The 21,892-nt window shown below is 36.1% G+C and overlaps 1 protein-coding gene across 6 annotated transcripts in view; it reads right to left on the minus strand.

Annotated features, from left to right (window-relative positions):
• otofa (otoferlin a) overlaps positions 1-21,892 on the minus strand; it is a 66,077-nt gene that overhangs the window by 16,908 nt on the left and 27,277 nt on the right. For all 6 annotated transcript variants that reach the window (XM_055021410.1, XM_055021411.1, XM_055021407.1 and 3 more), the window contains exons 4-22: positions 21,326-21,425; positions 18,554-18,753; positions 9,607-9,680; positions 9,390-9,516; positions 8,817-8,871; positions 7,709-7,840; positions 6,270-6,332; positions 6,047-6,131; positions 5,719-5,878; positions 5,132-5,318; positions 4,443-4,629; positions 3,824-4,047; positions 3,592-3,700; positions 3,321-3,507; positions 3,111-3,231; positions 2,176-2,276; positions 1,652-1,742; positions 1,290-1,406; positions 1,034-1,186 (exon numbers count right to left, since the gene is read on the minus strand). In XM_055021410.1, the coding sequence (XP_054877385.1) occupies positions 1,034-1,186; positions 1,290-1,406; positions 1,652-1,742; positions 2,176-2,276; positions 3,111-3,231; positions 3,321-3,507; positions 3,592-3,700; positions 3,824-4,047; positions 4,443-4,629; positions 5,132-5,318; positions 5,719-5,878; positions 6,047-6,131; positions 6,270-6,332; positions 7,709-7,840; positions 8,817-8,871; positions 9,390-9,516; positions 9,607-9,680; positions 18,554-18,753; positions 21,326-21,425 (2,473 nt within the window). The remainder of the gene's footprint in view (positions 1-1,033; positions 1,187-1,289; positions 1,407-1,651; positions 1,743-2,175; positions 2,277-3,110; positions 3,232-3,320; positions 3,508-3,591; positions 3,701-3,823; positions 4,048-4,442; positions 4,630-5,131; positions 5,319-5,718; positions 5,879-6,046; positions 6,132-6,269; positions 6,333-7,708; positions 7,841-8,816; positions 8,872-9,389; positions 9,517-9,606; positions 9,681-18,553; positions 18,754-21,325; positions 21,426-21,892) is intronic.

The raw sequence follows: 21,892 nt of genomic DNA on the forward strand, positions 1-21,892 counted from the left end.
GAAGTCACTAAAACCTAAAGCTCCCACAAGAAAACTATTGCTGCCAGAAACCAATAACACCTCAGTATTTATAACAGTTCCAAATATGTTCTAGTTTCAACTTATTTACCACAGTCATTTTAATGCCCCATCTTTACATTTCTTCAAGTTTTTATTAATGTATCTTGACATTTTTTTCATATATTCTGTCTGTTTTGTTATTTAAGTGATTTCACCGCTCTTCTTTGAAGAATGTGTTAGAGTTTATTTCATTTGGTCAGATGCCAAACATGAAGAGTCCGAATGCTAGGCTGCTTTTTTGATTCCAAAGCATTCGGATGTGTGCTTGCGATCAGTCCAAATTTAAAAATGTACTTCTTAATTTGAGGTGAATTTGGAAAATTTTAAGACAGTCCTCACAATGCATCAGTAGCACTGGCAGAGAAAAGTCCCTTAGGATAATGCTACAACCACCATTTTTGACAGTTTGTACAGTGTTGTAAGATTTAAAAAATGTAGCTCCTCCAAATAACTTCTTAAAATTGTTACCAACTACCTCCCTTGTCCTAATTTGCCAGTGAAACTTTTCCTTCAGTAGGGTTTTTGGTTTGCATAATAATTCATTTTTCAGCTATGCTTAAAAGCCAGGTCAGTTTCAGAAAGCCAAGCATTTCAAATAAGCTCTACCAATTCTGCCAAGAAGAGTAAATTAATATCCAGTCAAAATCCTGCCAGAAGTTTTTTTTATTTATGACCATAGAAAGCAGATGGTTGAGTTCTGGCTTGCTAAGAAACAATTAACTAAACATCTGAGGGACTTTGCACATTTGAATCTGTATGTCTAATATGACTAATGAAGTAATGCACAGAAAATACTAACTTTTGCATGTTTCTTTTAGTATATTACAAACACTAATGTTATTTGCTGCATAGCATCACTAAACACCCAAATAATTAATTATTCAAGCCATGATGCCTTCATGTTAATCTGTTATCAGATCTCTATAAAGTTAAGGAAGGAGGACTGATTAAAGACGGGCATGGGTGGTGGTACCTTGAGGAAGACTGCTTTGACTTTTCCACAGTCTTTGCCAGTCTCTTCATCCACCACAGAGTACAGAATGTCTTTGGAAGGAATTCGGGCATAGGCGATGCGCTTGTTGTTACTCATCATCCAGATGAAAACATCTGGGATGCTGTGCTGAGGCTGGAGATAATTTAAAAAAAGGAAACTTCAAACTGTCCTGAGTTCTTTCCTCACTCATGAGCTATTACAGAGTATTAAGGATTGCAGAGAACCGAGTTTCTACCTCATCGGCAAGGAAACGGAGCCTCTGCAGGAAGTTCTGCGCCAGCTTGAGTTTTTCTTTGACCGTGTTTTTCTTCACCTGTGTGCGAATCTGCTTGGCCTGCTGACCCATGCAGTCCTGCAGCAGTAAAACGTGACAGGAAGGTTTAATGATAAAAAAGACTTCTTTTTGTAATTTTTCTCCCACATTTCGAACAGAATAGACAAACATGATCCTGTAAATGCATGCAGATGACCGACAAGAAATAATTAACATCAAATTGCATTTCTGTTTCATTTACTTTCTACAGCAGAAAGATTAGAAGCTACCAATGCATTAATTCACTGAAGCTCCCTCCTGTGCTCAAGAGGAATAAATCTTACCATCTCTCTCATGCATGACTTGAGCCGCTCTCGATCAAGCTTAGTTCTGCCTGCGAGGTTCACATCTTTGTTGGCAAGTGTCACATACCGACTGCACCAAAAACGAGAGAGAAAAAAAAAAGCACACAGAGAAATTTAAATTTATGACATATTGGTGTCAGTGTCTTGCTGGTTCTCAGTGAGAGCATTGTACTACTCTAACTGAATTTAAAAACACAATCAGATCATTAAGTGGAAAAAAAAAAGATTAAATCTGCAGCCTGTTTCACCGTGAAACCCTTAATGCATGAGTTTGTCTGCTGGAGGAAGATTCTCCAGAGGCAGATAACTGCAATTTTATGGGGAGACATGTTTTAAGATAGCATCAAAACTAAACTAGTCCCTTTTGGTGCAGCCTAAACAATCATAGCACTTTCTCTGCAATCACTGCTGAGAGAAACATTCTACAGGGGCTTACTTACTACTATTGACAATTCTGGTTCTGATTCAAGATGATGATACATTCTTTCTCCAGAGCTGATTACCTGCAGCCAATTGCTAGCTCCTCCAAAACTCCCCTGAGTCTGCGCTCCGGAAAGGCCTTCTCTGTCTTCATGATCTCTTGAACATCATTTAAGCCCTCTTCCTGGTGGAGCACACAAGAAAATAGAGTCAAACTAATACTACTAATGTCTACTTAATACATTATTATTATTATTATTATTATTATTATTATTATTATTATTATTATTATTATTATTATTATTATATGCAGACATATAATAACTGTAACATGGTCAGATTTATATACATAGGCTAGTATATAATGTATATGCATACACCCTCACTAATTTTTCATTAAATGTTCCATCTGTACACTCCTGGCATAACTCTTACAAAATATTTGACAACTCTTCAAAGCAAAAAAAAAAAAAAAAAGACAGTTTATTTCAAATTTTAATAGATTTTGTGGTAAAGGTCATTTCAGAGATTTAATGCCTCTATAGTCTACAGAATACTCTCCTATACCAGTTTTGAAAGTTTCATCCATCTAGATTCTGATTTGAGTTGATACTGAAGAATTTGGAATTATGGTTCCTATATTTTAGTATCATTATTTCACCCGCTTTGTGTAAAACAGTCCGTCAGCATGACCTTACCACCACCATGCTTCATTGGTTGCTGAGGGTTCTTAGTTTAAAAAGCTCAAATGAATCCTCCAAATGTTGTTCTTGTTGTTACACCTAAAATACCCAATCTTTGTTTTGTATGGCCACCAAACCTGTGTGTTGGTTACAGAAAAGCCACAATAAATTCAAAGTTGTGTGCTCAGTTATTGTTTTTAGAAATAAATAAGGCTGCATGGTGTATTTTCAGTCCAATCTGGAGAAAAAAAAAGGTTCAACTTCATCAGTAAAAGAGATTAATGGTGCTGAGGATCACAGGTATAAATTAGACACATAGAAAGAGTTAAACTCACCAACTTGTCTGCAATCTTATCCATCATGTTTGAATTATAAAGCCGTCTCCTCTGATCCTGCCACCAGCTCTTGATGTAGACACATGGCTTCTTTTCAAAGTAGGGCAGATGGAAGTAGTTTCTGTACAGTTTGGGAAATTAATTTTAAAATTTTAAAGATTTTAAATGTTATTTCTCTTCAAGATCCTTCCTGTTTAAGCCACCTCAGACCTGTCTGTGATGAAAGGCTTCATGGGAGGAGTCGAGGAGACTGAGGTGAGGTCCGCATCTTCATCATCCTCATCCTCACTGGAGTTTTGGATCAGCTCATTTTCCTCCTCCTGATTCTCTTCTTCCTTCTTTTTCTTCTTCACAGAGGAGGATTTGCTCACACCATCAATGTGGTTGCCATAATTTCCTGTTGGCAGAGTGTTTCAAGAGATTGAATAGAGTTACAGTATCTGTCTATTTTTGTGTGAAGACCAAGAGCTGTGTCAAATACCTATTGTGATTTCAAAACTTATCGGTTTGTCACCAATCTTCCTGTCGATCATAGTAGCCTCCAGAAACGAACCAAACAAGAAGAACTCCTCCATTTTTCCTGTGGCACTCTGATGGAAAAATAAGGCTAATAAGCATTTCTATTCAGAGGAAGGTGAAAGAAAAAAAAACAATGATACTGGTTGCTTCGCACCCTTACAAGTATCCACTGAAAACCAAGGGAGTCTTTTTACCTCTGAGATGTTGGAGACAGGCTCCACCTGAACATCGGTTGAGCAGATGATTTCAGGCAACGTAGTGTCCAGGATCTCCACGGCTACAGAAATAAGGAGGCGTGCTCTGAAGGACACGCCTTCGCCGAGACCATCGTTTAGGTCCTGGTGCTCATCCATCAGAGTGTACTGACGAGTGGAGCCGTACATGTTAACCCAGGCTGGACCCAGGGTGGGCAAAAAGCCTGAAGAAGGAAAATGAAAAGATTTAAGCTGAGCTGAGGTGACATTGTTGCTGAGATTAACATCAATGTTCTACATTCAGGTGTATTCAGTTCAAAATCCTTTAATCCAAACTGTTGCATTATGTTTTGCTAGGTAAAGGGGGTAAATACAATTGCACACAACATTTTTAAGAATTTACTAGTAAAATAAATTAGAAAACCATTCACTGTTTTAATTCCATGTTCCCTCTCCAGAGCAGTGCATGTGCAAAAGCACATCAGTTTGCAGAACAGGGTTTGACCTACAAATCATCACATGCTTTAAAATTGTGGAAAAATAATTAACATGCTCCATCACCAATCATTTCTAATAAGACAATCGACTTCCATGCTGCCGCTTGTGTTTTGACTGATACCTTTATCACCATCGTTTGAGATCTTCCGTAGATCGATAAAGTGGGTTCCTATGGCAACGTCGTTGACCTTATCCGAGTCTCTAATCTGCACCTTGATCCTCTTGCAAAGAGGAGGGAACAGCTCTGTGAAGATGACTTGCTCGTTCCAGATTGGCTCATAGCTGCTTTTCTGGACCGAAGTCTTTCCCTGGAGACATAGAGGAGCAACTTACCACTCAACTCACAGACTGGGAAAATACACACAGAGCTGAAATGGTTACTTACACAGGAGCAGGAATTGTTATCTAAATCTGAACATGTTCCACATACATATTATGTAGACTTATGACCCTACATCATTGCATATCACTCTATTTCAGTTTTCTGGAGCTGATTCTTAGAACAACTCATTTGAGCTTTTCAGATAGTAAAATTGTGAAAATATTGGAGGCTGGTTTTCTGAGGCTGAAAAAGATAAATATTTTTCCTGCTTCAGAATAAAGTGAAATAACCTTAAATAACCCTGAAACATGATTTAATCCTTTAGTGGTGAACCATACTTTAGTTTTTGGGAAGCTGTAAATCTAAACCAAATCCACATCTGTGTGCTTTGTAAGACCTACAGTCCTTCTCTCCAAATTGTCCCCATGGAGTCATAAAAAAATAGAAAGAAAGCACTTAGAAAAAGAGTGAAAAAGAAGAAAAGGAACCTTTTGCCCAGAAAACTGCACTTGAACATAGGGGTCAACAAGATCTCTGTTCTCTCCAATAAAGGCCTTTTTCACATTCGCCATGATGCTGGTGTTCATTTTAGGAAGTCCCTCAGCTCTGTGGATCTTCACATAAAATCTCGCCCATTGCCTCTCCGCTGGTATGCCTTCTGGGAGAAGCAGATTTCTGTAGCACAAGCAGAAGCAGAAAAACATATTCAGAGAGCGGACCACGGAGTGCGATTGCATCTATTGTTACATTTTCACTCAGAAATCTAAATCTTATAAACTTGAGGCATTCGCAGATACTGGATGATTATTGACAAGACAGATTTTGTTTGAGATTGGACGGAAATCTTTCAACTACATTCAATCTTGTGAAATGTTAGCATGAGTATAGATGCTGCATCTCATCTTGCTTCCTTGCAGTTGCATTTTATGTGCAAAATATCAATTTGTTATAAAAATATTTCATGACACTAGTTTATAAATAAATGAATGATTTTGCATATGCAGCTGACTGCAACAAGCAGGAGTTTCAATCTTAAGGTGAAATCTAGTTTTAAGAGAAAGAAACAACATATCACCCTTCTATGTCGTCCTCATCTGTCTCATTGGCTTTATGCGGCGTCTTGATGTTATCACCTTTCCCAACAACTGCAATGTCACACTTTACGTATCCTTTGCACCCTGCTGTGATGTCATCGGGATCAGATAGGATGGCCCATCTGTGGTAGAACTGGTGTTCTGTGACAGATGTCAATTGATGCATTTTTAAACCAGCAAAAATGACAAAATACTCAATTGAAAGCAGCGGACTATTCTTATCAAACAAATATTTTTATTAACTCTTTTGCATACTGGGTCATACAGTCATCAGCTACTTCTTACTGGAGATAAAAAATGTTAGCTTACCAGGCTGAGAGTAAACCGTCCCAACATCCATCTTAAAGGTTCCCACCAACGTCCCGCTTCTTAAAAGGTTTTTAGAATGAATAACCTGAGTAGACACAAAGGACAAAGAACATAATTATGAAACTGATTTCCACAAGAAAAAATAGATTTTCAAATTTAATTCTTAAAAGTTGCACAAAGATTGGATAAGAAAGAGTGTCTTTAAATAGTATGGATTACTAACCGAGATCTTGATGATCTTGTCAAACATGACATCTGGTGGGACGTGGAAATCGAAGACGAAATACTGCAGGGAATAGAGAAGCAGGGTTTTCCATTAAATTGCAATGTATTCACTCCTGCCTGTAACATCAACAGTACAATATCAAATTTTTTTCTCCACTTGGCTCAGATTGGGACGGACTCAAAACCCATCTGCAATCCTGAGTAGGTGCAGGATCAGATACAAAAAAACAGATGATTGATAGTTCTGAGTGCAGACTGTGATTGTTCAGAGAGAGCTGCAGAATTCACAAGTATCAAAACTTTTCAGTAATGAACAAAGAGGATTATCATGTCATCTTCACAGGAAATAAACTTGTTTGAAGTACAAGGATCAGTATGCAGGTACAGGTTTGGCCTTGGAAAATATGTGGCAGCAAGGTTACGTAGCAGCCAATGTTTACAGTGAGACATGGGAAACTTTGGATTTTGCTATATATTAGTTTCCATAACCTTTTAGTGCAAGCAGATAATGAAGATAGTTGCTTTAAATAACAGAAGCTGTCATCTCATATGCTTTTCAGATATTATAATATTGCACAGAAGCATCAACAAACTCTTGCTTTTGCACATATTGATTTATATAAAGAAATGACAGTGAAATCAAATCTTGTGTAATTTAAATCTTAACTTTAACAGGACTCTAAATATTTTTAAACAAGAAAACCTATCAATTAACTAAGTAAAATTGTTTAACTCAGTTATAAAACAACAAAGAGAAAGGTAAAAGAAATCCCTTGATTTTCACAATATAAAGAGTTGTGAAAACATAAGTTAATATACTCTATATACTTAAGTCAGTCTTAATGGTAAGGACTGCAAAGACAGTTATTTATTTCAAAAGCATTGCTTTCTAACCCAATATGAATTGATTTGAGGCATTACTTGCCTAAAACAAGTAAACAAATTAGGCAGTAATTTCACATGATCTTTGTGCAAAAAAAACCCAAAAAACAAATATCTGCAAAAAGCATAAGCCACAGCAATCTGATAGTGAGCACTGGGAACATGAGATGCTGCCATTTCAACTTCTTTGGCTTCAAGTTTTTCTCTCAGTGGGGATTTTCAGTCAGACTTAGGAAATCAATAACAGACAAACTGTCACTTTCACTCCCTGCAGGGCACAACAAAGAGTCTGGGCTCTGGAACATTGTCCTCTACCCTGACTGATTCATCCCAGATCCAGCAGACAATCTTTATCATCACAGGGGGTTGAGTACTCTTCACTTCAACATAATCAATATTGTGTCTTTATTTTGAGTCCAATCTCAAGCTGAAAGCTAAACTAATCCCTCGTATTCCTCAACCTTATCATAATGTAAAGTAAGAAGGTTTATATGGAAGTGTCAGATCACACGTTTTCACGAAGCACGATAAATAGAAAAACAAACAAGTTCTCACCTCATTATAGTACGGACAATTGGTAGACTCCTTCATGGATGTATATTTCTTGTCATCTCCAACCTCCACACATACCACAGGATCCATGTTCAGGCCTATTAGCTGCCGAGCCTCAATCACTGTAATACTGATCTGATGGGAGAGATTATCAGATCTGATTACCTAAACAGTACTATTTCCTTCAAATGATCTTCAGTACTTGTAATTGGAAGTTTCGCTCTTTTAAAAAAGTCAGATAATTTTGTAGAATTCAGTGATCAGAACTAGTTTAATTGGGTAGTGCATGTTTCTTTGGTTTGCAATTTAGTTAAGTGTTTTATATAATTGTAAACTTCTGGAGTTAAGTAGATATAAGTGATGGTTTGTCCTGAAACAGTTCACTGTTGTTTTTGTGTGTATGTGGACTAAACCTTATAAATTCCTGTCTTTTAAGTAGTGCTTGTTTTTCTTTCTTACTCGACTTTCCTTGATTCTTTGGACTATTGTCTTAATGAAAGAAATAAATTAAAACCAAAGAGCAAACATTCAGTACATTCCTCTGCTTTGTATTCATGGCTGTCTTTGTAATTTTGTGCTTTTTTGTTTATTGTGACCTTATTTGGCTTTTGATGTGCAAAGAGACAGAAATTCTCAAAGGAATCCATTCTGAGGAAAGGTGCTGCTGTTTTGTTTTCCTTTTTGAAGACAGAAAGTGGGCTCACACACATACACACATTCGCGCACACAGCGATCAAAGCTTGACATCATAACCACTGACAAGTGAAAATAACAACTTATTAACTTTTCCTCAGCAAGTGGAGTCTATGCTTTGATCGATCAGGGACTGTTAGGTAGGTGGTTATGTTTTATGCCTTCATAAATGCTTTTATAAATAAGTTTTATCTCTGAGATAAAAACACTCAGTGTGTCAAAATTAATATCCCATGTAGCCCTTTTCAAAAAGTGACTGCATTAACATGATTTAGCTTGTCTTTTTAAAGAATGTACCTGAAACCATACTGCATGCTCATTTAGAAAGATTTGCTTCAGCATAGAAAATGACAGAAATCCAGAAGCAATTTGAGAAAATTAACTAGAAAAAGACCCAAGAAGCTGCTTACAAACACACCTGATAATCCACGGGCCTTCCAGAGCTTGGTTCCATCTTGATATCTGGCTTTGACCTGGAAGAAAAAGAAAGAGAGACATTTTCAAAATATTTTCCTTCCTTCGATGTTTAATTCTGCAGAATGAGTTCATTAATCTTAAATCTGCAGAAATGGTAAAAAAAGGACTGTGTTTTCAGTTATCACAAAATTGGATGTAAATGTGTAACATTTTCTCTCTCTGCTTTCTTCGGTAGCTTCTCTGTTCATTCACTTGCTAAATGACTTCATTGTGAAACGTTTTGGTGAAAACAAAAGTCTTTACTTCAAGCAATAAGAAACAGATATAGAAAAACAACTAATGGTACCATAATTGGTTATTTCTCACTGCTCTGAGTTCAGAGAAGACTGCTGCAGCTATGCACAGAAAAGAAGGCTGCATTTGAAGTAACACATTCCCTTTTCAACTGAGCAGTTTTTCTGCACTCCCAATCTCAGATGTAATTGCAATGGTGCCCTACAAAAAGAAGCCATGCATAATAACTCCCCTGCTGTACATTTAAGGGAGCTTATGTCTGTGTGGGACTGTTTCAGACCTTTTATTGGAAACATTAGTTGTGACAGCAGTCACTGAGGCCAAAGATATGGTGTCCGGCTCCAGCATTCCAGCAAGACGCATGGCTTTCTTATCCAGATCTTCCATTTCCAGGACGGCTGGTTCATCTGTTTATGTCATGTAGTGCAATAATCAAACATCAAAACTATTTTTAGGGAGATTTGAAGTCATATTATGAATGATGGTGTGTGTTTTACCTCCTCTTTTATGGTCGTCCTTTGAGGTTTTTGTCTTGCCAAGTTTCATGGCTGAGAAAACTCCTCTCCCTGCTCTATTGAAGAGAATCAAAGAAAAGAGTCATGAAAACTATCTGTCACAGCTGATCTGTCCTCAGATAAACCTGTTTCACATCACATTCAATCAGTTAGTTGGAGCCCTCAGTGGATAAACTTAATAAATGAAGAAAAAATCAATTAGTTCTTTAATGTACTTCTTTGAAGGTTTGTTGGACATTATGGTCAGGTTGCAATAATTCAGCAGATAAAACAAATACTCCAAAACCCCCAATCACAAAACAAGAGTATCTGGTGTCCTCATGATATTATCTGGATCATATATCACCACAGCAACAAAGACCATGTGATGTCATTGAGAGGGTGACAAATGAGGGTCCTTAATAATTAAAAATGTAGGAAACCATCCAGTTTGCTTCGGATATGGATACATGTCAGGAAATTAATGGACAGGGTTTCCATTTGTTTCACTCGGGCTTTCCGAGTCAAGTGTATCAGAGTTCAGCGAAGTTACATCAGGTATGGTTCTAATGAAATTCTTAAATTTTCATTGCATGGTGTTTTAATGTACTTTACAATAAAACTAAGTACAATTCAATTAGATTAGCTTCAAAGGGAAGTCCTTACATATCTTTAAACTGGAGGACAGAAGTAAAATTCATTATTTCAAATTTCTAGCTTCTTTTTATATTTATTATTTTACCAAAAATCAAAGTTTACATTTACATTTCACAAGTGTTTCATGTAAAATCATTTCCTATTGAAACAAACTGCAAAGAGGACAAGAGGTGTAATTTAAACAAATGGCAGCAAAGAAGATTGATTTAAAATTATGAGTGTACAAAATGCAAATTATTCAGTGAAAACAGGAAACACTTCCAACATTATAGTTTAATATTTTATTTAAAAATGAAAAAAATTGCTATGCTTAGTGAATTAATATTTGGAATTTAAGTAATGAAATCAAATTTCTTGTTTTTGTTCAGATAAACTGCAAGTTGAAAGGAGGCAAACATTGGCTTTTATACATACCAAATCAATGACAACACTGATCCCATTCAACTCCACAAACAGGTCACAGTAAATCCACCCCAAGGTTTGCCTTGAACTAAATTCCTTTACAGGAATGCATAAAAAAAGACTGGTGTAATAATCAAAGACAAGGCTGGTAGATGCTGTAAGAGTTGCAGATATCTGTGAATGCTGCAGGGCTGGGAGGACAGGGGGAGAGGGGAACAGGGAATGGTGGGAGGTGCAAGGAGATAAGGGGGTATTGTATTTACCTTTAAAAATCAACTTTGTTTAATCCAGAACAAACGACCACAACATACTTAAAATTAGATTTTTTTTCTTTTTTTTACTGATTGAAGACATTAATGGAAATTGTTCTTCTTTATCTGCTTTATTTTAGCTTTAAGTTCTACAAAGTGCTTCATAATGCATTTATATTCAACTAACCTATCAAAAATAATGCTTTGTTTACTTGTGATTTTAATCACACCGAGGGGAATACATGTGATTTAAAGTTTTGTTTTAAAGAAAAGTATAAAATATTGGACGATTTTATTACATGTTTATGACTGAATTAAACTCATGTTATGTAAAGTCTTTATTTCTCATTTTGCTGATGGACTTTAGAGAGACGACTCGTCTGAGTCGTCTCTCTGAAGGTTATTTGCCAGAGAAATTTCTTTGCACCTGTAAGGAGTAGATAAACAGAGTCCTCCCACAATGGCTTGCTAAAGAGCAAGTTTTCACAGTCTGTTTTACAAATGTTTCTGCTAATTTCCTGTCCTTGGGTGTAAAACATGCTTCAACTCTGTCTGGCAGAGCTTCTTACTTCAATGTGAATGTCTGTTTAGCAGTTTTTTGCTCTCACATGCCAAGATGCTTTTCACTTTTTCTACTGTTTGGGAAAATGTATTTTTCCACAACAGTTATCAAATTTCCTACCAGTCAGTGGATGACTGCCCTTCTGAAAAACTGGTAAATAAAAATCACTCTCCTTTTTAATCTACATTTACACAGAGCAGTAACTGGGATAATGTCAGAAACCAAAACAATGTTGATATATGCAACAGCACTGTGCTTTTTTCAGAGAACTACCAGCTCAATTAAAAATAACATGAATTAAAGAAAATGCATTCATTTATTCATTCAAAACTTCGTTCAGTATCTACACTTGCCACAGTTTTCATTTATATTTAGCACAAAGCAAGGAGAATTTTTGAAGAGATTGATAGCATAGAAGCGAAAAAGGACAAAGGGTTAAAGACACACATTGACTGTGTGTAAGACTATTTCTGTGCTTCTGAATCATTATTTGTATTGCCACAAAAGATTTCCCATGTGAGGAAAACTAACATCAGACCAACATCAAATATTCAATGCTGACCTTTTCAAAAGAAGAATCTAAGCGCATCAGGGCAAACAAAGAGACCAGAAGTATAAAGCAAAGAAGAAAGATTTTACATAAACAAAGAAAAACCAATACTGCTCTCATTTTGTTGTACTATAAAGTTAAGGAAGGGTAAATGCAGGAGGAAAAATCAAAGACAAGGAAGTTCAGTAGGAGAATATTGGTGTGAAATAATAAAAACAGAAGTTATTTTTTTTCCTTTTACTGAAAAAACCCATACAAATAAATACATCTGCACTGTATAAATGATAATCTAAAAATTTCAAAGAGTTAAATGTGGTTTAAAAGGTAAAGCAAAAAAACAAAAAACAAAAAAACATATCCAACATGTTTCAGCTTTGTCTTTCCTGTTCATGAACGCAGCAGATTCTGTTATCATAGACACTCGTCGACCTCTTACTTTCCTGTTTGTTTTGAATTCATACTGCAACACGCTCAGGTACTCTTGGAGCAAACACAATAAAACTTTTAAATACTGCAGTTTCTTGTCCAGGCTCATTAAAAATTATTCCCTGAACACAAAATACATAACAAAATATCCCAATCTTGTTTTTATTTGACATTCCTTATAATCCACCGAAGCAACATTGTTTCTAAGATCCAACAGGGACTGTTAAAGCACAGTTATAGAACAATACATGCATTAAAGACAAAAGTGGATTTAACGTTTCACAAGACAATGTTAATTTCTTCATGGTTGAATGCATATCTAAAAAGCCTTTTTAGATATGCTAACATTCGTGACAATATGAGAAACAAAGTGACTGCAGCTCTGTAGCCCCATGTCTAGAGGTTCATAAAATTCATTTCACCTTGTACAAGAAGGGACAATTTTATCTTAGCATCAATTTAGGATTTAAGGAAGTCAAAAGAAAAGTAAAAAACCAAACACATAAGTTGTTGTGTCCTTGAAAATCCACAAAAGCACGGAGGGAACACAACATGGAGGACTTCCCCTGCCCTATAACTCAGATAAAACATAAATTAAAAAAGAAAAAGAGAAAAAAACAGGCATTTATTAATAATTCATTGACATATACCATATGTTCTGCTCCAGGGATTCAGCTGAATGGAGCTCAGTGAAATCCCCCATCACACCTGTTCTCTTTCTCACACTGGAAGGAAATATTCCAGTGCTTCAAAGTTTTCATTGAATCAAAGCACAGTTGTAATCAGTTCTCCATCATGACTCAGTATTATGATAACTCCCACTAACAAAGATCAAATCCTGCTGAATGCTTTGCAGGCTTCACTTTTTATCCCAGTCTTAACTGTTTCTCAACTTTTCTCCCTAGTAGCAAGATCTTGGTTCATAAAAGAGACAAACATCAATACCAATTATTATTCTTATGATACATTTTTCTAAAGTGCAGCAAAGTTCTGCTTTATTAGCTTATAGGATTCTTGATTGATTTTGAAACAGACGCTCCTCTCCAGTGATCCTGCATGTGTACACTTATAAATTTACTCCAATCATTAGTGCACATTTTAACCCTTCTGCAACTTTAATGTGTTCACAAACAAGAAGTCCACTGAATCTTTCTGACCTAGATACTGCAAACAACTACAAGAACAGTGGAGCACAGTGTTTATTTTTACTTCAAGGCCATATTTTATGTTAATGAAGGGATTACTGTAGCCTTTTGCATAACAATCACAAAGCATTTTTAAGATAATGTAAAGGAATGGGGGGAAAGAAGAAGAGATGTGGTGAGAGACGAGCCAAGAGAATGTTTTTTGCGCATCAGAAACTTTCTATAAAAGGCAACACTTTTAAATTTTTTATAGTGCACTGAAAGCTCTCTTGTATTTCTTAAACCTTTCATTGTAGCCACTGAACTGCAAAATATAGCTTTGGTAAATAAAAGTAAGACAACATTAACCCCTTTTCATTGACAGTTGAGTGATTTCAAATTCCTTTATTTATGTTATTTAACAAAAATGTAATTAACTCTACATTTGATTTGTTTTCAAGGAATAACTGTGTGGAATCTTATCTGTTACTAAAAAATAATGTTCTAAATCACTGACTTAAAGGTTTCTGCTTGTTGTACATTTGAAGCATCATAATTTACAGAGTTCACTTCCTATAGATAACTGTGTGTGGAGAAGCTCACAGGTTGAGCCTCTCCTTCTGCAACCACCCAATCAATTTCAGATGCAGAAAATTATCTGAGATGAAAGCAGTGCAGTCCCACATAAACATAAAGAACTCTCCCGATTCTCAGTAGCAATAAATCACTACAAAGAACCTCTCAGACTGCGTAGAGTAGGTAAAATTTTTTAAAAGGCTACACATCATGCCCTAATCTAAAGAAGCTTAAGAACCATGAAACAAAATGTCATTATTATTTATAATAATGCCTGGAAAGGATTGCAAAACCATTTCGAAGGTTCTAATTAAATCTTAGTCAGCATTGCAGAATAAGATCATCAAACCAAGAGTCAAACATGGCGGACATGACGGTCTGGGGCTACAGTGGTGCTCCAGGACATGGATGGTGTTCTGTGATTTACTAATGGACTTGTTAAATCATAAACTTCAATCTGGTTGACATGCGGTACAATGACATAACAGATTGTTCATGTTCAAAAATCCTAAAATGTTGCTGAAATAAAGCAACTCTGCAAAGAAGAGCACAGCAAACTTTCCTCACATTGAGGTAAAGACTCACAGCCAAATATGCCAACTGTCTCATAGGAGGGATTTCGACCACAGATAGAAAGTTAATAGTATTACAGTTATCAGGTGTAAGAGGAAACGACTTTTCAATGCTTGATTTGAATGTCTTTTGTCCTCTAACAAATAGTCACAATTTAAAATCTGAATTTTGGTTTTAGTCAGGGCTATCTTTGCTTGGTATTCCAGTTTCAAAGCCTGTTTCAAAGCAAAAACAAATTCTATAAAAGGAATAAGATAAGTAGTATAAACCCAGGTATCCTTCCAAATATATACATAGCCAGAGCTGCTCTATATGCTAGGGAATCCCATGACAATCCTTATCTAAAAACTGAAGTATTTTATGTTATTATTTCTTCTATATTACTCTTCATAGTTAAAAACAGCAACTTAAGGAGTTATGTAATAATAGTTAAGGCCCAGCAGTTCTCAATTATATAAAATAAATAACACTTCTGGCAAATCTAACATCGACTACAACATAACTTACACCCGAAAGCTTCACCAAACTTCAGGAAATGCCTAATTATTCAACACAATTGTAGCTTTCTCTCTAAGCTGCATGCTCAGTAACCAAGACAAATAATTAAAGGGCACAACATCTATAATTTAGATAAATTTCCATGTTTAGTATGTGGGCCATATTTCTGCTTCAGCTGATGTGCTGTATTTGCTGTGGAGATTGTTCCGCTTGGAGTCGGTGGAGCGGTGAAGCAGATCCGCTGCACAAGAGACAACTGAAATAAAAAAGTGCAGAACACCTGGACCAAAGCACAATGTGATGCATCATGTAAAACCAGAGCTGTCACTGAGGACTTACGCATAAGAGAGCAGTTTGAGACAGTCATATTGAAAAAAACAGGATCAATACTTGTTGCAGAATATTATTGTAGTAAAACATCATTGCAAAGACTCAAAAAGCTGATTTGATTTTGCACAGATATAAGATGATTATTTATGCATTATAGTTTCATGAAGTGTTAGTTTGACTGAGTTTTGCCAGTGTGTACCACAGGTTAAAGCCTTAACATTTAAAGAATTTCATGTCTGGAGGTCAATAACAGCTTAACCTTTGAATCCATCCCCTTTATGTCTAACACATGTGCTTCTCTCCAGGTACTATTCACTACTCCTGCTTCCCCAGCAGTAAAATGGCACATCAGTGGATTTATTAGCTGGTAATAAGCAAACTGCTGCTAAGCTGGCCCATTGTGGTGTTGCCCACAGCACAAGATGCTTTATGGGTGTTACCATAAATCATCCTGCAGGGACAGACACGGTGTTGGAGGTGGAGATGGAAGAGGGTTGGTGGAAGGAGTGCAATGGTCAGCATTATTAATAGCAATGGAGAAAATTAAGTTCTGCTTATAAAGACATTTATCTCCAATGTAACACAGGAGTGTGAATCAGATTTGATAAAAAAAAAATAAATAAATAATAATGATCAAACACTTCTCCAAGAAATGAAGATGGCCTTTGGGCTGCAGCTGATAGAACAGATATAGTTATGTGTTGGTGAAGTTCTATTTTTGTTCTTACATTAATTAGTGATTCCCTCAAGGATGCTCTAAATCTTTGCAACAAGATTTAAAATGTAAATCTTGTTGCAAAGTTTCACGCTCAAAGTCCAAAAAAGATTTTTGGTTTTGCTTACAGGGGCTAATTTCTTTAAAAGTAATTGTTTATTTAATCACCACTGTGGATAAGTGGCTCAAAATTTGTATAGTCTAAAATTAAAATGTTTCTCCGTAAAGCACAATGATCCCAAACATAAATAAATAATATGTGAGTCTAGTTTACTTTACCTCTTAAATTTTGAATGGCACAAAAAATATATATTTTCTTTTTTTAAGTCTCAAGGGGAATATAAGATGAGAAGGTTGTTTTTTGAGTTTTTGAGATCTTTGGGCCAAAAAGCACAGAACAACAAACATATATTTTTCATAAGATGTCACTTAAGGTGGGGAATTATCAGAGAATTATCAAATACTTCATAGTTAGAAAGAACAGCAATTGAGTATGTTAACTGCAGTTAACAAATAGTGCTGGTTTTGTTTCTCTTATAGGTCAACAACTCCAAGTTCTCTTTTTTGCCCTGCTCTTCCCTTTTCTCTCTTTGGGAGCAGAGGAGTCTTTTCAAGTTATCATCTCCTTCACATTCACACCTCATTACCAGAGGAAGGAAAATAAGAACTGGCTACATGGAGCATCAGAATCGATGAGATGGTAAAACAGTTTTAGAGAGTTTAATTCAGAAAATAGGAAAACTGTGGCGCTGATAATTAGGGAAGGAAAATGTTTGAAAGAAAAGTTGCAAGGCAATTAAAATAAGAGATTAGCGCTGGATTTGTCGACTGTAGGATTTTCTTCATTCTTACCCTTGTGCTGTATTATTGCACATTCAGTTTGGTTTCTCAGGACAAATTCTCTACATCACCATCTGACATGACTGACAGCTCTTTGCAACAAGCAACAAAGACACAGAGTACTTGATGCATCTTTAGCACACGTTGAATATACATTTAAGCTTCATTCAGCATCTGTCTTGCATCTCTCTTGAACCATTTTAGGTAACTCTCTAAACTTATACTTTTTAGTTTATGTTTTGGTCTTACAAGAGCCTTGGGATAGCCTTTACCTTCACTCTCACTGCAAACATATTTCTTTCATTCTAGAGCAGATTAGATGTGAACAAGAACAAATATATGTGCCTGATGTTATTTAGACACGACTTAAATTTTTCCAGGCTGCTATTCAATCTGTAGCATAATGATGTGTTTATGTGTCTGGCTGAGCAGATAGTCTCAGTGAAAATCAATACCGCCTACAGATGCTTTCATGTACTATTCAGCAAAAGCATGAGAATTAACGGTCCATGAATATACTGACTGTGGGCAAAATGAAAAGAGAGAGAGATGAAGAGAAAAAAGAAAGGCATAATCTGAACAGATTTTTGCCGCTAGTAAAACAATAGTTTTACAATCTTATACATGCTTTTCTTGTCTCTTACTATAAAAAGTAGAATAAAAAACTTTCTGACTTCAACAAAACAGTTACAAAATGTTTTTACATTTTATTATGCCTCTTTCTTCTTGTTTTGTATCATTAAAATGCCAAGAAACAACATTAAGAAACATTCTTCTTAAAAATACCATATTATTTTGAAGTGATTCTGCCACTCTTTGAATTCTAGATTTGCTTTCTATATGTGATGAAGACATAAAAACATTTTCTCAGTGTCACACATTAAATCACACAAAAAGGTTTTCTTGTTTTAGGTCTGATTACCAATGTATTTTCTATTTGCTAAATCCCAAAATAATAAAATTCAATGAATTCAAATTTATTGAATTCATTCAATGAGTCCTTCAACTATCATCTTATAACAGTTTGATACAAGTTTGGCCAATTCCTTCAGACAAAACAGGTGTTAATCAACAGGTTTGCGGTTTGCTCATTCTTACTTTTTCGCTCACAACTGTTCAGTGAACTTCAGAAATTTCGAGTTGGACTTTCGGGACTTTTTGATGACCATTCTAAAAACATTGAGGTTTTTGTCCTTAATCCACTTTGTCACCACTTTCATGAAATCTTTAGAATTACTGTGAATTTAAAAGACTGATTTGCATCTAAACATTAACTTCCTGGCTGATTGCTGCAGCAACATTTGAACATACTAACCAAAATCCTCAATAGCAAAGGTTACTACAATAGTAAATCAAATTGTTGTGTAGCCGGAACAGCTATGATCAACTTTAACCCCCCATTTTTTAAAGTAAATCGTCGGATATTCAGGAAACTGTTTATCTTACTTTCTGAAGGTTGGTATGGACCCCTGTAATGACCATCCAGGAGATGTCCCTGACCCGTGGCTCTGTCCGGAAAGCAAGCTGTCTGTTTCAAAAGCAAACATCCCATCACGGTCATCAGGAACATCCAGGAACTCTCCGTCGCTCCACATCCCCCCTGTCCCATCCATCGGCTGGTATCGGATGTCTAGGGTGACACTGGTCTGAAAAGGAAGGAAGACATTAAAACATTGGGACCAAGTTATGACAGTGCTTAGCTTTAAAATTGGCATGTGCTACATATGTTCTCACTTTTGTAAGCGAGCTCTAAGGTGATTTCCTTTTAGAGTTGATTTGCTAAGCAGACATAAAACAAGAAGACTGATCGGCCTAAGCTGTGCCTCCTGCATAAAACAACTTCTAGCCTGCTACAGATGATTTATTGGTTTTAGGATTGGTTTGGATTCAGGAAAAACCAATGTTTCCCAGCTTGGTTGATATATTTCTTTGTCCTTATTTTGCTTGGAGTGGCCCAGGATCACCTGTTATCGCCTGAGAAAACTTTTTATTACATGAATATTATTCACATATTTTGTAGGTCTTATATTTTACAAAACAGATAGTTCTAATCATTTTAAGCATTTAGTATATCGACATAAATGTGTCTCTGAAAAGTATTGATACCTTTGGATGTTACACTCTTTTTCTCTAATTGCAAATCACTTGTGGTCAACAAAATTGAGCTTTTGTGCAAAAAAACCCTTTAGTATCAAAGTGAAAATTGGTTTCTACAAAATTATGACAATTAAAAAATATGTAACATACAGTAAGTGATTGCATAAATATTCACTCCCTTTAAAGTGACTTCAATAGAGTCTTGCTTCAGAGATGCTAACGTGACAGCAAGTTCTTAACCTTTACATTTAAGATTCATTCTGTGAAGAATATTAAAACCTGGTAATACTACTGTACTCTCAAGAAGGATTTTGCTATTTACTGGTGCATCAATGTGGTCTCAACATTGGCATCCAACTTGGCATGACAATAAATCACTTTGGCTCCTGGTGTGCTGCACAAATTCTGACTGACATTTTCATGCAGGCCAGGAACATGGCTGGCCCGGCAGTTTGTCTTTAGCATCTTCTTTGGAGACATGTTTGGACAAATACTATCCTCCTGACAATGACCTAAACTTTATTACAGAGCGTCCAATTTATTCCACTGACAAAGACCGATGAGGGGAAAATGTACTAGAAACTCCCTCCCTTTCTGCTACCCTTCTCTGCGTCACGGTCTTTGCCTTACAACGTCTTCTCCAGGCAATCCGTGTGGTCCACCAGGAGTTAGATTTGTTGCTATGGCAACGACAGTCGTAGTGCTCCCAGGTAATGTCAGGTTTAGTTTTACCGCTCTCTTGCTACAGGGATGCTAAGCAGTGAAATTCTCCTCCCAGTGTGTGTGTGTTGACAGATCTCCTCATGAACACACTGCATGGGTGTGAATATGAGCTTGCATGCACACCAAGGAGCGCTCTCATGCCGCGTTACATCATCTCAGAAAAAAAAAAAAAAACACACCACCAGCACTCTCCAACCCACCAACACAGTCCTGCAGTGGTTTCAGATTTTATAGTGTTTGTTTTACTCAATGCATTCCATCACGGCGTCCTCTTCCTCCCATACCCAGTACACTCCTACACTATATTTTCATTATCAATCACACAGTTTCTCTCTCCAACAAGCTGCTCAGGGCTTAATTTAAAACCAATAGGTTATCAGGACTTCTGCTGAGCATCTGTATTGCATTTAGACTGTGGTATATATGAGATTATTGTTGATGTGAAGCTCTTTAATGATGCGGTCCCTTTTGGCAAATTAAGTTTATTACATCTTTTACTAGAATTGAATGTCCAAAGCAAGTTTAATTTTTCTTTTATATTTCCCATGAGGTTTTCCTTTTTGGATTCCTCAATAGATACATTTATTAATGAAAAGAATAAACAATTTACCCAATAACTTCATCTTAAAGTCTCCCTTAAATTAATCATTTAAGGAGCGATTGACAATTTTCCCTTTGAACCTCATCATGTTTTGAAAAATGTATTTGTAGCCCTTAAACTTTTTATTAAGTTACAACCACAACCCTCAATCTATTTTCTTTAGATTTTATGTGATAGATCAACACAAAGTACTTCATATTTGTGAAATAATTCAAATGCTATTGTCATTTTAATTCGGCCAACAGTGGACTGAATAACTAAGATAACCTTAAATTAAATTCAGGGCAACTGTTGTAGAAAAAATATATTTTCCAAGCACAGGTGAAATCAGATTTATTCTTATATTGTGCACAAGGCAGAGAGCTTGTAGGACAATCAATAATGACACAGTTCTGGGTGAAAAGCTCTGGCAGGCAGAGACAACACATGAGTTTTATACCAAAGATAAGGATCCAAAACAAGAGGCTAGGCAGTCTGATTCTGATGCAGCTATAGAAAACAACTCCCAACCTTGTACATGTAACCCAAATAGCTTCTTTTGGTGAAGCTTGTTTTCACGCTGTAATCTGTCTGCAACATTCACCCAACGCGAATCAGAGAAAATGATTCTGCACATGCAATACATGCATGTACAGTATTGATTACAGTATTTGATTTATTGCAGTTAGAAGTTACATAATCAGTGACACTGTTAAAAGAACATTTAATAAGCTATATTGAATAGAACATTTTTAGCTGCAAAGAGCAAATGCACAACGTTAACAAAAACTGTTAACAACCCAAAAGGAAGATTTTACCTTTATTGACATGTTGTTGTCATCAATGAGGGTATCTGTCAGCTCTAGATGTCCCTCCTCAGCCACTTTCTGAAGCACCATGCAGAACGTCCCAACAAGTCTGCAGCAAACAAGAAAGGCACACAATTTAAAACAACTACAGTAAAATAAGATGCTTTTTATTTATTTATTTATTACCATTTTTTTTCTCCTGCACATTTTTTTAACTACGTAGCCTCACTTAGTCTTTGCAACATCACTTCTGCCTTTTCACTTTCAGTAATAAAAAAATGGCTGATTGTATTTCCTGCTTGCTGATCTACTCTCCACAGTGTTTCCTTCCTCACAGTGTGGAGGTGAATGCGTCATGAACAGAAGCTGCTTTGGTGAGATGAAACATACTGAGAAAGTGCCACACTGTCACCCCCTCACACACAGAATATCACACTTTAAAAACAATATGAAAAAACAAAACAAAAGCTCAAACATTACCTAAACCCCAGAGGTATGGCATGTTTCATTCATTTGGCAGTAGGTTAAGATGGTAAAAACAGTGTATTTATACAATTTAAGAATTTTAAAAGAGTA

The sequence above is a fragment of the Poeciliopsis prolifica genome, unplaced genomic scaffold, assembly GCF_027474105.1.
Source record: "Poeciliopsis prolifica strain line A6 unplaced genomic scaffold, Auburn_PproV2 SCAFFOLD076, whole genome shotgun sequence".
Classification (NCBI taxonomy): domain Eukaryota; kingdom Metazoa; phylum Chordata; class Actinopteri; order Cyprinodontiformes; family Poeciliidae; genus Poeciliopsis; species Poeciliopsis prolifica.